Source organism: Meleagris gallopavo, chromosome 12 (assembly GCF_000146605.3).
Source record: "Meleagris gallopavo isolate NT-WF06-2002-E0010 breed Aviagen turkey brand Nicholas breeding stock chromosome 12, Turkey_5.1, whole genome shotgun sequence".
NCBI classification, from domain to species: Eukaryota; Metazoa; Chordata; class Aves; order Galliformes; family Phasianidae; genus Meleagris; species Meleagris gallopavo.
Window position 1 is genome coordinate 10,316,130 of NC_015022.2, and position 16,101 is coordinate 10,332,230.

The 16,101-nt window shown below is 42.6% G+C and overlaps 1 protein-coding gene across 1 annotated transcript; it reads left to right on the forward strand.

Annotated features, from left to right (window-relative positions):
* The first annotated feature begins 1,156 nt into the window (after positions 1-1,156).
* WHAMM (WASP homolog associated with actin, golgi membranes and microtubules) lies at positions 1,157-11,571 on the forward strand. The gene is given in 11 exon segments (XM_031555220.1): positions 1,157-1,162; positions 1,400-1,573; positions 2,881-3,031; positions 3,439-3,608; positions 4,419-4,584; positions 5,349-5,536; positions 6,955-7,041; positions 7,126-7,157; positions 7,159-7,219; positions 7,583-8,045; positions 10,280-11,571. Coding segments are annotated over 11 exon segments (1,785 nt in total). The 3' UTR covers positions 10,567-11,571.
* The last annotated feature ends 4,530 nt before the right edge of the window (positions 11,572-16,101 follow it).

The following is a 16,101-nucleotide window of genomic DNA, read 5'->3' on the forward strand; positions in this document are numbered from 1 at the left end:
CTGCTGCGGGCCGGCCGGAGGTCCGCACCGTGGGCAGCCCGGGCTGAGCGCCTGCTGCTGAGCGGTGGAACGCCCTTACTGCTTCAGAACGATGCTCTGTAGAAAGGCAGCTGTAGTTTGCAGGGCGTTCTCGTACGGTGTTACTATGTGTAATTGTGTAAAAGCAAGGATTTTATCCAGACAAGCCCAAACATTCAAGAAACCCAATCAAAAGCAAAAATCCCTCTGCCTGCAAAAAGCAAATTCTGATAAGTGATTTTCTTGTGAGAAAGTGAACTGTTGTTTCGACGAGGGGGCAGGGGTAGTCTTTTACACTGCTCCAGGTGGACCTAGGAGTGATTGAGGGGCTTCAGATCTCAAGGGCTTATCAGAAATGCTGTGGTTCCATCCTGCTGTTCTGCCACAGAGCTTCCCTGGGGAAATTCCTCTGCAGCTGGGACCTTTGTCCTGCTGTTGGACTCAGCTGGCAGGAGGAAGAGTGATGATTTAATTCCAGTGCTTCTCAGTTGCAACACAACCAAGCCAGCATTTCTAGATGCTTTTTCTCACTTTGTTCCTTCCCTTAAGGAGCCACAGACCAAGCAGTGTCTTTTCAGGGAGATCTGTGGTCCACAGCTGCCTTGCTGTGTCTTGCTGTGTAGGGTGCTCCATGGTGTCTGGTAGCTGCTGTCAAAGAAAAATCTTGGAAGTTTTTATTTTAATCAGTAAACAAAAGCAATTAAGGGAAGCTTTGCTTTGTGTTTTGTCAGTGGAGCAACTAGAGACATCAAAGGGGGACTGATGTGTCAGAAGGAGAGTAGCTCATTGTGTGAGTTACAGGTTATAAAATCTTCTGTCACTAGGACCGTGATCTGAGTAAACTATTAGAAATTGTGCAGATGACAATGGGATTTAACTGTGGGTTGTATCAGAAGTAGAGTTTTTATTTTTAAGTCTCAGTCTGTTTTTTCTAAGCCTGAAGTCAGAAATCTAGGGTCAGACACTCATTTCTTATTAGTTGGTATATAGTAATTGTAGAAGAGACGCAAGAGTTTGAGAATACCTTCCTTGCCCTTTCAGTATGCAGAATTCCCCTTTACCACTTGTGTTTATAAAAAGAAGTGACTAAGTCACCTGCACACAACTACTAGGATTTCTGCTGTAGGAGGCCCCGGGCATGATGGTCTGGGCCTGGGCAAGAGTCCTTGCAATCTCCTAATGCAATACAGAGCAATCAGTGCCCATCAGCATGGTGTTAATAGTATTTCATGCTGAGGTGGCTGCTGGCTGTCTGGAGTGCTGGGAAGCTGTGCCTGTTTCACCTGGTGATAAATAGCAGGTGCCTTTCACCACAGCCCATCAGCAGCCAACACGCACAGACGTAAAGCAGCCAAGCCTGATTTACCTTTTATTCCACTAGGTTCTTCAGCAGCACAAAAACGCTGACACAATGGTGGCTTTGATGAAGGTTTATGAGGAAGAAGATGAAGCTTATCAGGATTTGGTTACCATGGCAACACAGTTCTACCAGTACTTGCTGCAGCCCTTCCGAGACATGCGGGAACTGGCGACACTGTGCAAACTAGAAATCCTGGTAGGTTCTGTCTTTATGAAGTTTACAGGTTACATAGTGAGAGTGAGGTATCACTTCATACTCCCTAGTTTTGCTTTCACCTGCTTTTCTTTTTCTCTCCTGTGAAGCCATCAAATATGACTGAGAAGTGTAGAGTTGGGGCAGAACTGCTCTCATAGGATCTGAGTCTGTGGTATTGATTTGAATGGAACTGCAGCTCTTCTCCACCAGTGTCCCCCTTCCTTCCATTTTGAAGGCTTAATAGGAAAACATCCCTAAGCTCTGCCTGTCTGCTTTATTTTCCACTGAGCTGCGTTTGCAGAGACTTAAGTAGCTTTCATTATGCCACCTTCAGTGGGAGCAGTTTGTGACAATGAGAATGCCATTCTGCCCAGTGCTGATGCACATTAGCTCAGCTCTGGAAGTAAAACAAAAGGTAGAGAAGACCTGACCAAGAAAACAAACATATATTGGTGCCACTCCTTTTAGGAGTACAAGCTCGAATTTGTCATTTTTTTTCATTTTCTTTTGTGTGCACCTTAAACTGGAAGCACACAGTGCAAGTTATGTTGTCCCTGGGAAAGTGGGCTGTCTACTACTTGATTTTTCAGATTAGAGTGAGCTGTTAGTGTTCCAGAAAGGAGCTGAACCATACTAAGTTTAGGTTAAGGAAAGTTTTTTAGGAGCTCAAAGTCTGAACTCTGAAGGTAAAATATGCAGTATGCCGTACTAAAAAAGTAAAATGAAAATCTGGAAGATGAAGCACAAAGTTTGCTACTGTATAATTCAGAAGGATACGCAGGCTCATTTGAAATCTGGATGCTTTTCAAAGAGAAAAAAGCTGAATACTAGTCCTGTACATGCGTACTTTCTGTGGATTTGAAAAAATTCGCTTATGTTTCTTTTCTATATCTCTATGTGAAAGAACTGCCGAGCTAGAGAATCTGACAGGGTGATGTGCTGTCAACACGTGAGGGAAAAATAGAAGTGAACATAGCACATAGAAGAGTGTATTTGTGTTACTTTTAGTAACACTTAAAAGCACCTCATTGGTCATTATTTTTAAGATCTTATTTCTTAAACGCTTTCTAAAGCTAAACTGATCCAAAGTGAATGTTTCAAGGTCATGATTAAGGTACAAAGTTTCAGAGTTAGCTCAGAATGAGGAATGATCATGCACAGGTGTGAGGAGTGGTTCACTTTGTGGCAGGAGAGAATGCCATGCTTGCCATGTGCTGTGTCTTGCTAGGAACGTCTGTCAGTACAGCACAGTGCAAGATGCACCACTGCTGTAACCAGCTGATACTGAGAATTTTGTCTCTTTGTAGAAATCTTTACAGTATGATAACCTGGGACCTAAAAGAGTAGTAGCTTTGCAAAAAGATGCTGAAGAATGGACTAAGCGAGCTGAGAGTGCTGTGTGCTCCATTCAGGATATAACTGTGAAGTACTTCAAGGAAACTGTGAAGGCTCTGTCAGGTAATCAGAATGGTTTACACAAAAGGCTTTCTGAATACTTAGGATTTAGGATATTGAGAGCTCTTTTTAGTACCTTTGCTGCTCTCTCTTCAAACTCCAAGGTTAGGGTGACTGTCCAGCTCAAGAAACATTTAATTCACCTAAGATTTACATGTTTTAACCAATTTGATTTACAGCTTGCATTTTGCTTGCACCCAAATATCAGATCACTGTGTAACTGCTAAGACATGTCAATGAAGTATTTTACTTATGTATAAAACAGTAAATTCAATCTTCTTAAATTTTAAAAGAGCTCTAGCATAGTTTGATAGCATCAGCATTTTTACTACTGCAGCTGTAGTATAAATGCACTCAGATTATCGGTTTTCTCCATTTCTCATCTCTTATTGCAATATTTTAATCTGCAGCAATGCACAAGCAGATGGAACAAGACCAGGAAAGATTTGGTAAAGCCACCTGGGCTTCAGCTTTGCCACGACTAGAAAACCTGAAATGTATGTTAGCTAAAGAGACCCTTCAGCATCTGAGGGCAAGAGAATTATGCCTGAAACAGAAGAGAGCTGCTATTCAGAAAAATGTAAGACTCTGCAAAGCCTCCTTTGCTGTCAGTGTTTTGTGAAAGGCTGATCAAAACCTATCAAGGGGGTCATGGAGAGACTTTCAATCTCTTTGTTGCAAAACACCTACATTCAGTGCTATGTATTTTACAGGGTTGCAGAGCTGACCTAAATGTTTTTAAACACTAAAACTGATGACACAACAACCTGGTGTTCCTTCACATTTTGGGGAAGATAAATCAATTTTTAATTTAACAAACACAAAGCTTGAACTAGATGGTTTTCAGTGTGGTTTTAAGTTATGAGACAGTGCTGGTTTCCAGTTCTTAAAGTTGCTCCTGCACACATGGAGACACTTAGGAAAGGTTGAGATAAATGCCTATACAAGTATCATGTTAGCATTTTTGTTATTAACCTTTAAAGTTGCCGATTTTGGGCAGATAAGGAGCAGATATTATGTTCAGTAACACTACAAAATCAGAATATTTACTTAATATTCTGACTTACTCTGCTTCATGCTGTTTTACTGCTGCTAGGCGTATCTGACTTTTATTTTCCAAGAGCAGTGGTGTTATTTGTGCAGATCACAAAGTCTTTCCTAGTAGATTTAAGATCTTTAGACTAATGAGGCTGCTGCTTCCTTGGAGTTCTGCTCCAACCCATTTCTAATATTCTGTTATTTGCATACCAAAGCACTCTAGCAGCTTCTGGAGCACGCCAGGTTCTGCAGGTATCAACTTCATAGATTGAAGTCTACATGCATGCATGCTTGTTTTCTGTATATGTTTTTTGTTATAAATGCTTTTTATTTTCTGCTTGGGGCTGTACAGATGGAGAACCTCAATGAACAAGAAGAGAATGTAACTGTAGCAGAGGAGCTAGAAATATATTATTATGAAACCCAATTGGAATTATATAATGTACAGCTTGATGTATTGAAACATGAAGAAATGCTGCTTATTGTACAGTTGGACACTTTGAGGAGACAGATTAAAGGTAAGAATAAAGAAATAATCAAGCATATATCTAGAACACAAGGGTGGTGACCTGCTCTTTGTATTTAAAATAATAATAATAATAATAATAATAATAAAATAGCAAATACTGCTCACATAGCTACAGGATATATGTATAGGAACTACGATATTGTGACCTACTGAAATATGTCCTGAAATTAATCACAAGTTTGTTATAATTTAACATGTAGAAATTGCAAAATATATTCTGTAATGACAAAAAAGTAATTATATCTGCTTATATATAGATGCTACTTGAGTGCTGCTTATATGCCTGTTTAAAAGTTTGTTCATAATATAAGATACCAAGTAAGGTATCTTTATTTTTATTTGTCCTTGATGAGTTCTCTGTTACCATGTATCCTGTGAAGTAAACATCGCTCCTGCTTGTTGCTTAATTAAGAGCTGGTAAATAATAAAGTGACTCGTTCAGAACAGCTGTCAGTTTTCCAGTAATACTCCAGTTGGTGAAGGTAGGAGTTAAAGCACAAAGAGACATTTGAGAGAGGAAGCTGAATAACAGCAAATGTTAACAGCATAAATCTGATCCTGCAAAACACCCCTGTGAGTAGCATGGCATGTTTGCGTAAAGCTTGAAAGGTCCAAGCTTAGCTCTGGAGCTTTACACTTTCTAATAACTAACTCACTGCCCTCAGTGGCTTTTAAAATGTCATTAGTTCTTTAAATGTTTAAATAACTGTGGCAATTTTTGGGTTTTTAAAAAAATACCAAATGCCTTTCTAGAGAAACAGGATGAAGTTGTTTACTATGATACATGTGAAAATCCTGAGGAGCTCAAGGTCATTGAACAGACAATGGAACACCATTACACTCACTTGTCAGAAATGACGGTGCTGAGGCAGAAGACTAAGCAGTTGGAGACAAAGCGTGGGACTGTCTGTGCGAGGAGAGCCTACCTCAGGAACAAAAAAGTAAATGCAGTCCTGGAGATGTGCAGTTTCTGTAGCTGATGTCATGAGTGTTGAGTCACGAGGGATGGACAGGAAACAAATAGGAAAGGTTTGGGTGGAGCATAGAAAATGATGTGCGATTCTGTGCCTCTAAAACAGGAAGAGGGGCAATGTGGTTTTAAGCCAACTTTATGCTCTGCTGTGTGGTACAAGTGCCTCTCAAATGTATTGAGAGCATAGACTTACATGGGAGAGAGGTGTAAGTCAGCTAAACTGACAGCCAGAGCTTTGCCCAGGCAGTCTTTTACAAAGCAACTGCAGCACAGGAGAAAACCTGGCCAGCTATGAAGGAAGCTGCAGTGACAGAGCAACCCACACAGTGATACCTTTGGAGGGAGAGGAAATTTAACTACTGCAGTTCTCTCTCCAGCCTCAGTTCTGTGCAAGGGCCGGTTTCTGTCTCCCCCCCTCCCTTTATTTTATTATCTGAAGCAGAACGCTAGGAAGACACAAGTGAGATCACAGTTTACTCTCGTGAACATTTCCAGTGGGCTGGGCTTATTTTACACCTGCACAGTTTCACTAAAGCAGAGAGCAGAGCTCAAGCTCAAATCTGTTTAGCCTCCTACTCCTAGCTAGGCTGGACAGAGTGGGAGTGACACTGAGGATGTTATGTGAATGATCATTGTCTCTTGCTTGCAACTGCTTCCTCTGCAGACACATTCTTTGCTTCTATTTTCATTCACTTAATTGCTGTCTATTGGTTTTGTAATATTAAAGCCAAATGCCAGATGATTTGCTTGCACAGTCTTATGGATTTATTCCCCCCTATAGATTGACAAATAGTGACTCCTGGAGAAAACACTGAAGCCTGCAGCTTCAGCTTTGTTACTAACGCAAAGTACTCCTGGTACGTTCATTGTGCTTCACATACATTTGGTTCCCTGGCCTTTGCACATAGGATCTATGGCAAATAAAATGGACAGAGGGAAAGTAGCCTTGTATTTTTTTTGCAGTGTGCTTCTAACTTCTTTCTTGCCTTCCTACCTCTGCCACAAGGTGAGGCTTGGGTAAACTTTCTTCAGAGCTTGTTGCTGCCTCTTTCTTGTTTTCTCCATTTCTTTCTTTTTTTAAAACTAAACATAAAACAGAAGCAACTTTTTGGATCTGGGTTATACTCCCTCTGTAGCATGAATAACTATCATTAGTTAGGATAAAAAACAAATCTAATTGGCTTTAGCCATGAAGGAGTCCCACAGATATCACCTTCACAGTGTCTCACATTTATCACTTGTTGAGTTCAGCCATCATTCACAGCACAGCCATGCACTTGGTACTGGTTGTTGTTAGGTAACTTGTGCACGGGGAGTTAATGGCACATGTGGCACACAGTGAATGTGAACTAACCAAGGTTTGTATGAATTTTGCTGTTCTACCAGGATCGTTGTGAAGCAAGCCATCAGCAGAGACTCCAGCAAGCAGAAGAGTGGAAAAAACATTTCCAACAGCATCACAGCATACAAATAGTGAGTACTGAACAGCAGCCTTGAAGAATCAGGCAGCTGCTTGTTTTCACAAGCTAATGCTCTCTTACTTGTGTTTTAATGCAGAAAAGAGACAAGCAAAAAGAGGAGGAAAAAAGAAAAAGCTTGGATAAGTCAGGAACGTCAGAAAACACTGGAGAGACTGAAGACATTCAGGGAGGTAAGTAGTGTGAGTTACAGTTGTCCTATATGATATGAAAACATAACACAGATATCTTGAGCATGGTCCAAATCTGAGACTACCATTTGGATAGCCTGAAATAGGATTGTGTGTAATTGAGTAAAGAGAATGCAGCTGGCTAAGGGAATAGTTTCCAGGTGAGAGCCTGCTGCAAAGAACAGAAGAGGAAGTGGCTTTGAAAGAAAGACCTTTATATTCCTTTAAATATGTTTGGTGTTGAATTTTCATCTTGAGTGGGTGAGTGGTATAGGTTTGTGCTTTTCTGCTTTTTAGTCTCTTTGGGGATGTTGGTTTGGCTAGTCCTATGGAGATGTGACCTTCTGCTTATGATTTGTTTTTCAGAAGTGTCCAGCTCACGTTGTGTTGAAAACATCTCATCCAGAGCCTCTCAGTCTCAGATTGCCACGAAACACCACTCGGAAGGCTGCAGTAGTGTGCCCTCCTCCTCCTTCAAGACCAAGGCCAGCACCAGAGCAGCCAAAGAGCTTGCTGCTAGTAGAAGCACAAGTATCAGAAACTTCACACGAGAATACCCCAGCAGATATCCCTGTCCAAAGTTTTATTACTGCTGATGATTTGAAGCAAGAAAAGCACAGCGAGCAGTTGGTCTCTCCATCGTTACCTCCTCCACCACCTCCACCTCCTCCACCTGCTCCACCATTACCTCCTCCCTTACCTCTGCATTTAAAGACAAGACCAGCAATGGAGGACAAGCCACTTCCCCTGAGCTCTCATGACCCTTTAGAAAGCACTGCAATGCACAAACAGGATGACTCATCCAGGAGGTCTATAAATAATTGTGTAGGTAAGTAGGCTCACGTTGACCGATGTTTTTCTTTCTTCTTTTCTGGTATTTTTCAATTCTCCCTCTGGTTCTAGACAGTAATAGCATGCAGTCTTTCTCAAGGAAAAAAAACTAAATTTCTAAGAATTTCAAGAGATCAGCGTACAGTAACACAGTAACTCAGGATTCTAAATGAATAACTATGGTTGGTTGATCGGGTTTGATATGCTCAATAGAATCATGACTTCCAGAGTGTATGACTTCGTGTTTTTGGGGAAATGCTGTCTAGTTGAACATTCAGGTTGATATTTTAAAACATCTGTTGAAGATCCTGCTGGTGTAAGAGGTACAAAGGTGTCAGAAAGTCCAGGTAGGGGGAATTTATTCATGTTGTTCATATTGGTGGTAAGCAACCTTTATTACCAGAGTTATTTTTCCCACAATTTTACAACAGTTGAACAGAATGATTCATTTTGATGAGGATAAATCCGTGTCCAGTCAAAAGACCACTGTGGGTAGATACGTGGTTGTACTAAGGCTGCACTTCAGTGTTTATGACGTGTGTACTATAGACCTAGCAGCTGGGCTCCTTGCATTTCTAAGGTATGCACAGCCTGTGTCTGCTTACAATTTGCTTGGTTTCTAAATAAAGGATTCTTGAGAGTATTCATGCAGAATTCAATCGGGATTTGAAAGGTAGATGGGTAACTTTGGCATATTTGCATTCCTAGGGCAAAAATTCTGCTCTGTTACCTCCTCTGCTTTGTTAGCAAGATCATGCAGGTGTAATTGAAGGCTGAACTCTGCAATTGAAGCACAGTCGTTTGAATGAGAATAGAGCTCAGCAGCCTCTGGAGGCTGCACTGGTTACATCCTGCTAACAGACTTATTTTTGTCTCTAAAGCAAGCATTTGGACTGTGTTGGGCAGATTGAACTAAGTTGGAAGGCAGCAATTTTTTTATTGCATTTTGTCACAGTAGAGCTAATGCTAAACTGAAGCAGGTCTTTATATAAAAATCATTCCTTTTCAGACTGTTCACAATACATTTAAGCAGCTTTTATATCCTCTCAGTTAAGAGGCAGACCACAGGCAGAAACTCTGAGTAAAGTTAAGCATTTTGAGTTCTTCCAAGGTGTGAGGAAGTACAAGCAGTTGGAAGGCTGAACACAGGCTAGCATGACAAACTACTGTGCATCCAGTGGATTAGTGTGCTGACTTCAGACTAAGAGGACTATGGGATTACTCTGCCACAGATACTCATGAAAGGCTTTGATTAATAACATGAGTTGTACACCAGAGTATTCAGATAGCTGCTGGAACAGCCTTGCTAGTAGCTTGCTTACTAAGAAGCGCTGCAAGACAACTTTGTGGGTCTTTGCTTGATCCTCTTCTACCATCTCTTGTCAGTCTCTGAAGATACCACAGGATTCAGCAGAATGTTGCATTTTCAATGTTCAATCAGCTAATACTGTGTGTGGCAAAAATCCTTGCTGTTGGGAGGTACAGGTGGTCCAGACCTGTGGCTATAGGACTAGACTGCTATCCAGGGAAGTTGCCTTTCCCATCTGACAATCTAAGAATCCAACGAGAGGACTACAATACAAATTGCACTGTGTAGCAATAGAGCCAGCAGGAGCTTTCTCACTGGGGTGTTCTTTATGGTCCGAAGTCCATAAATATAGCCTGAGATTTAAATCATGTAAAATGGGAATTATTTTCTTTAAGTCTACATAGAAAAGAGCTGTCTGCTTGCCTGCTTGAGCTGTGATCTGGCTCCCACTGACTTCAGTGGAGTAGTTTCAAACCCTTCTTCTCAAATCTTTTCATTTTTCTCTTGGCTGAGCAAAAATGCAATTGACAGTCTCAGCAGGCATCTGAGCAAGCTAGGAGTGGTAGATTGTTTCTAATATGGAATACAAGAGATTTCTTGGTTCAGTAAATTTTTTTTTTGAAAGGCCATAAAGTTATAATGAAAAAGAAGCATTCTCCTTCGTGTATAATTTCTTTGTTAGTGCTCAACCTTGTATAATGTTGTAGAGGCGTTGGTTTCTCAATTCAAGATACAAAGGTTTAACTCTTCAGTGCCAGAGTTCTGCACTGTAGAAGCATTACAAGTCTGTACCAGAAGGGATTATTCTTCCTTCTGTCTCTAGCAGAGATGAAAGGAAGAACCCTGACCACATGAGTAGGATTCTGTACTTGTAACCGTGCTTGCCTTCCTACTTCTGTTAACGATAGATTTATCTGTTGCAGGTATGATGGATGAGGTGTTGGCTTCTCTAAAACGTGGAGAAGTTCATCTCCGCAAAGTGGAACAGCCAAATCCATATGCCTCTGTGAAAGACAACATTCTCTCTGCCATAAGGCAAGGAGTTAAACTACGAAAAGTGAATAGAGATACTGAGAAAGATGTCAGTAAAGACTCTACTAATGAGCTAGAAAGAAGCATTAAAGCAGTCATCCAGAGAATTAAGAAAGTGTCTGCTGATTCTGAAGAAGAGGAAAATAATGATCAGAATAATGGAGAGTGGGACAACTAACCAATTTAGACTAGCAGACAATTGACTGGAACAGTATTGGTCTTGTTTTTGCACGTCATAGAAGAGTGCCTTTCAGAATGAAAGAACAGTGAGATTGTGTGTGTGTGCATGTGTTCTTGTGCATGTGTTAAAATGCACACGTTTGTAGATTAAAGGGTCCTGTTGATTTTTCTACAGAAGCTGCAAATTCTTATTTTTGCATGTAATGTCATACTCCATCATATACTTGCATTAACAGGTATTTCTGTCTCAATGCTATATAGCTTTCACCACATCTGAAGATAACTAAAATACTGGATATACTGGATTGAAACAAACATTATATTTAGGTTGTTACTCCACAGCAATGCTATCACAAAAACTTTCTGGTAGAGAAAAATGAAAGCAAAATGTATTTTGTTACATGGTAATAAAGGCAGTCTAGCAAACTTGGCAGTATTTGGTACATCATCTTCCTATGTGTATTGTCTAGACATTTCTCAGACACTTTGCTTGTCTAATACAATCTGCTCTCAGATAACTGCGCTGGATACTCCTCTGTAAGGTGTGCACTTATGAAGGAGTCAGACAGTGCTGACTGGAAAAGACTGCTATCAAGTTTGAGATTACCACTACTGTGGTAATTACTGAAAAGCTTACTTTTTAGTTGGAAGCTTGGAGTGTTTCTAGATAAAAAGTGTTTTTCCTGTATCTCAGTTTTACTCAAGTGGTGGCAGAGAGGAAAGCCAAAATGCTGTAAAGAGTATTTTCTTGAATATAGCTCTGTACTACAGCGTTGTGTTTCTCCAGTGGCAACATCAGTATGTGTTTATAGCTCCTCTTGTGAGTTTAAATTACCTGATAAATAGTAGTTACTTGCATTGTGCCTGGACCTGGCTCCTTAAAAACTCAATTGCATTACATTTAAAGGCTGTTTCTACTTTGGGTAGATGGTGACAAAAATGATTCAAAATTTCTTCTGGAATTTACACTGACCATTAATAAAAACAGATCCAAACAGTTGAAGTGGATTCAGGGTACTCTCATTTTAGGATTCTGCTGTGCTATCAGCTTTACTTACAGTACTCTGGGTTTGGTAGTAAGTGTCAACCATGCAGCAATTCACAGTAAGGATATATGTAAATCCATGTATTTTTTTTTCAAATATTTCTGAAATATGCAGATCAATAACATATTTGCAAATTGTTTTACTGAAGAGTGAGTTGATCAATTTAATCTGTATGGATGGAACAACTTGAGAATCTGGACTGGGGGCTGGCTCTGGGGTGAGTAGTGCTGTAGGGTGCTGGATTGGTGCTGAGCTCTGAGGTTCTTTGCCATTAAAGCACCCCTTTCTTGGGCCAGTGAAGGAACAGCGTGCCCTTACTGTCCAGCTGCAGAATTTATTGAACAGAAATACAGCGCTCTTGCTTGAAAGGGTTCATAGCACCAGGAGCTGCTGTGTAGCGCAGTGGTGAGGGCTCAGTTCCTGCTAACTCCTATTGCTGTGCCTTGTGAGCTTTTAATGAGATGAGGGCAGGCCACGGAGCTGCTGCCAGTAATTTTAGGGAGACTTAACATAACTGTATTCAAAGACTGCTTGGGCTGACAGGGAGAGCTGTGCTCTGACAGCCCACCCTTTGATTGCAGCACCCAGCACACGCAAGCCTGCAGCAGTGGCTGGGGATGGCAGCACAGAGATGGATTTGTCAGCAGTTCTGTCACTGCACTGCTTTTCAGGATGGATGAGGCTCCTCTGTCGTCAAGCCACAGCGCACTCATGGCTGATGCACAGCTTAGGCTGTATCCTGTGTGCCTGTGCCCCTGCAACCCTGCCTGGCCTGAGGGCATAAGCAGTGCCTGCCAGCAGGCTGTAGTGTCACTTCTCCATTCCATAAATGAACAGTTCAAGGCTTCAGCCCCTGGTGGATGGCTCTGATATGGCATGGATGTTGAACTCAGTTTCATTTCTCATCATTGCAAACAGAACAACTGCATGCTGCAGAACCATGCTTTCCTCTGCTGCTTTGTTAAGGCCAAGAAAGAAAAAAGCAACACCAAATTACTGTTTCTACCAAAAATCAAAGCCTAACCTGGTCTTTACAGGGCTCATATAAGACTCCTCTGCTTCGCTCTCATGAGATGTGGATGCCCCATCACTGGAGGTGCTCAAGGCCAGGCTGGATGGGCAGTCTGAGGGCAGCCAGACCACAGCAGGGCTTGGGGGAGCATTAAGGTCCCCACCAACCCAAGCCATTCTGTGATTCTATGACTATGACTCACTCACTGTCTGCTGCCCTGTCAGCCCCACCTGGATGAAGGTTGTAATCCCATCACTGGGAACACTATTGGCCTCCCACTGGCCCTTGTGCCCCAGAAACCCCTTTGCCCACTTCCACTCCCTCCTTTTATACCTTAAAATAAGAAGATGCAAGTCTATGCCAGGACACCTGGAGTAAGAGGAACAAAGCTGATGTGTATGAAGGCATTCATTACAACTAACAAAAAAGATGAGAAATGCTGCTTCTTTCAGTCCTTTTCAGAGAAGAGGTGGGTAGATAAACGTACAATCTTTTTGAGGAAAATAAGATTTGAGGTTACGCATACTACCAGGTGAAAAGCATTTTTAATTCCAAAACTTCCTGTTTGCATCAGAGAGAACAGCTGTGCACTGTGTGTCATAATAACACGATATTATAGGAAAGAGGGACGCATCATTTCAATTAAATCCACAGTGATGATAAAAGGTGAATGGCAGTGAAGGTATCTTTTAATAAATGCTACTGCACAGCCTGGCACTGGAAACAGCTCCCAACAATCCATAAGCAAATCCCTGGGGACAGCACACACTGGAAACTGCTCCAGAACATGGTGGGTTTTTTTCTTTTTTTTCTTTCTTTCTTTTTTTTTTTTTCTTTTTCCCTTAGTAGAAAAGCATGCAATTTTCATTCTCAGCATGTCACAGTAAGCTGAAAGCGAGAAGCAGCAGAATTAAATCTGCTCAGGTAGCAGTGACATTAACAGCTCAGCTACTTGTGAAAATGCTGCATAAAACAAGCTGTCTATAGCAAGCCATTGCTCCAGAAGTAAGAAGGAGCTGCTAACTGCATCGAAAACATATTAAACCAAAATCTGCTCTTGTTCATTTTCATGAGAACCGCCCCCTTCTGCCCCAGCTCCTAGCCCGTTCTTGGGCTCCCTCGGGCCTCAAATCCTCCAGGTCTGTCTGCTGGACGTTGTTCAGTTTTCTGCCCTTGACCAGTGGCAATGGCACCTCCACAGGACCAGGGCTTGTTCAGCAGGGAGCAGAGGACAGGGCAGATGGCTGCAAGTGGGGGAGTGGGAGGGAGGAGGAATCCATAGCCAAACACAGAGCTGCCAATGGCCAGAGGATGAGGAGTGTGGGGAAATGCTATGACATGGGTTTCATTTCTGTGGCAAACAACTCACCAGCCTGAAACCAGAGGAATTACAATGGATAGCACAGACCTCTCTTATACCCTCGCTGCTGGCAGGCTGCAGCTGGGGAAAGGTGCACAGCATCCTACTGGGATACTGGTCCTATGTGAGTTCATTGCACTTAGTCACTCTTAGTGCCATAAAATCTTCTGCAATACCCTCCTGTTCCAAGGCAACAGTCCTTTGTCTTGCTCTGAACACCATCCTATAGATGGAAGCATGGGGTAGCCCAAAGCCAGCAGCCATTCCCACTCCCCTCCCGGCCTCCAGCCACTGCCTACAGAGGTGGGTTTGAATCCTGGTGCCAGCAGCAAGGTCCTGGCTCCACAAGAGTGGGCAGCACAGGCACTGGGGTGACAACACAGATCTGTCCTGCTCTTACAAAGATGCCAGAGTTGATACTTATCAGCAAGTGAGTCACTGCCCGTCCCACAGTCTCTTCCTGCTCAGCAGTGGTGACGGCAAAAAGGGATCCTGCGCCCACACGTCCACTGCGCTACATGGAGACTGCTGCCATCCCTTCTACAGAGCCAGCCAGCTACTTCAGAACAAAGGCACTGAGAAGTGCTTACGGACACTGAGCATACGGAGGAGCAAAGGAGAGGTGTGTTCTGCCTCAACTCATGCCTCCCCTGCCCACCTCGCTTGTGAAGGAGCACTTCCTGCTGAGGGGCATTTGGAACAGCATCCCACAGTCCCTAGTAAACACAGCAGTACTCCAACACCCCCATAATGCTTGCCTTTGCATGCATTTATCACACATAGAAATGAGGACTTGTACATCAGTAATAGCCTACCTGTGCCTTCAGGTTTCTTTCTGAAAGAGGAGCTACACAGCTGACTGTATCCCTGAATGACCAATGACAAATCCATAGCAGCAGCTTTCTCTGCTGCAGAAAAATGCTGCCTGGGTCTGCCAAGGACCTCAGTAGGTTGGAGAGCTGGCCCCCAAACACCAGCTGCCCCAGCTGGGACACGAAGCAGAAAGCTGAGGCTGTGTATCCTTAGGGACCCAGGACCCTGTTTGTTTTTCATCCAAACCAATAAAGCATACAAACTCTCAGTTTAATGAAGGAGAGCTGGGCTGCCATGCAATGCATCCCTACCTCTTCTGCTTCCCGTTTTTTAAGCAGCATTTGTGTATCTCAGTGCTGTCCTAAAGCTGTTTTCCTCCCACAGCAGTGACTGTGCTGATGGCCAGGGAACCTCTGCAGTGAGAGGAGAGAGTGAATCACAGCACTTTCCCAGGTTTCAGAGACAGGGATTGTCTCTACAAATGCACCCAGCACAGTTATATGTAAGCAAGGTTTGAATGACATAAATACTTAATTACCTGGGTCCTTTCTTCAAGAGTCTCCAGGATCCCGTTTGGCATCACTCATCTCTAGGTTAATGAACGGTGCAAACTTGCATCTCCTGTAAATGGAAAGCCCTGGGTAATGGCAGCAATGAAACAAACGACAAAAGCCTGAAAGTGGATAGCTCTGAAAACTTATACCATTCAGTATGACACAATAATGCAAAAAGGTTGCCTGTCCTGGTGTTATTTATAATTCCCTGTATGCCTGGATTCCCTCCAGCCAGCATACATTATGCTCAACCCAGGGCATATGCAACAAATCATACCCAATTATGGAAACTCAGGAGACAAGCTCTCTCTTGATTACTGCCACAGATTTCTTTTCCGTAGACCACCAGTCCTAACAAGGGAAACAGACAATACAGGAAAAGAAAAAAAAAAGCTCCAATCAATGTCCATCATGTACCAATGGATATATCTGCTCATAGATCTGAATGCAAACCATCGACAAGAATTGTTTCTCAGGTATTTATGCCCTCAGGCAGCCCGTGGCACCTGGCCCGGTTGGGATATCAACAGGGTGCTCAGCACACTGCCTCCTACTGCATCTCTGTAAATCCAGCCCTGTCATCAGTTACATGCGGCATGGTGAGTCCATCTCACCCAGCACACTGCTGCTGTATGGGACTCCCACTGGTCGGATGGTGTTTTTTCTCCAAGTCAGGGCTTAAACTTTTCCTGGATTGCTGATACAAGGAGAATACCAAAAGGAGCACATATTACAAAGTCATTCATCT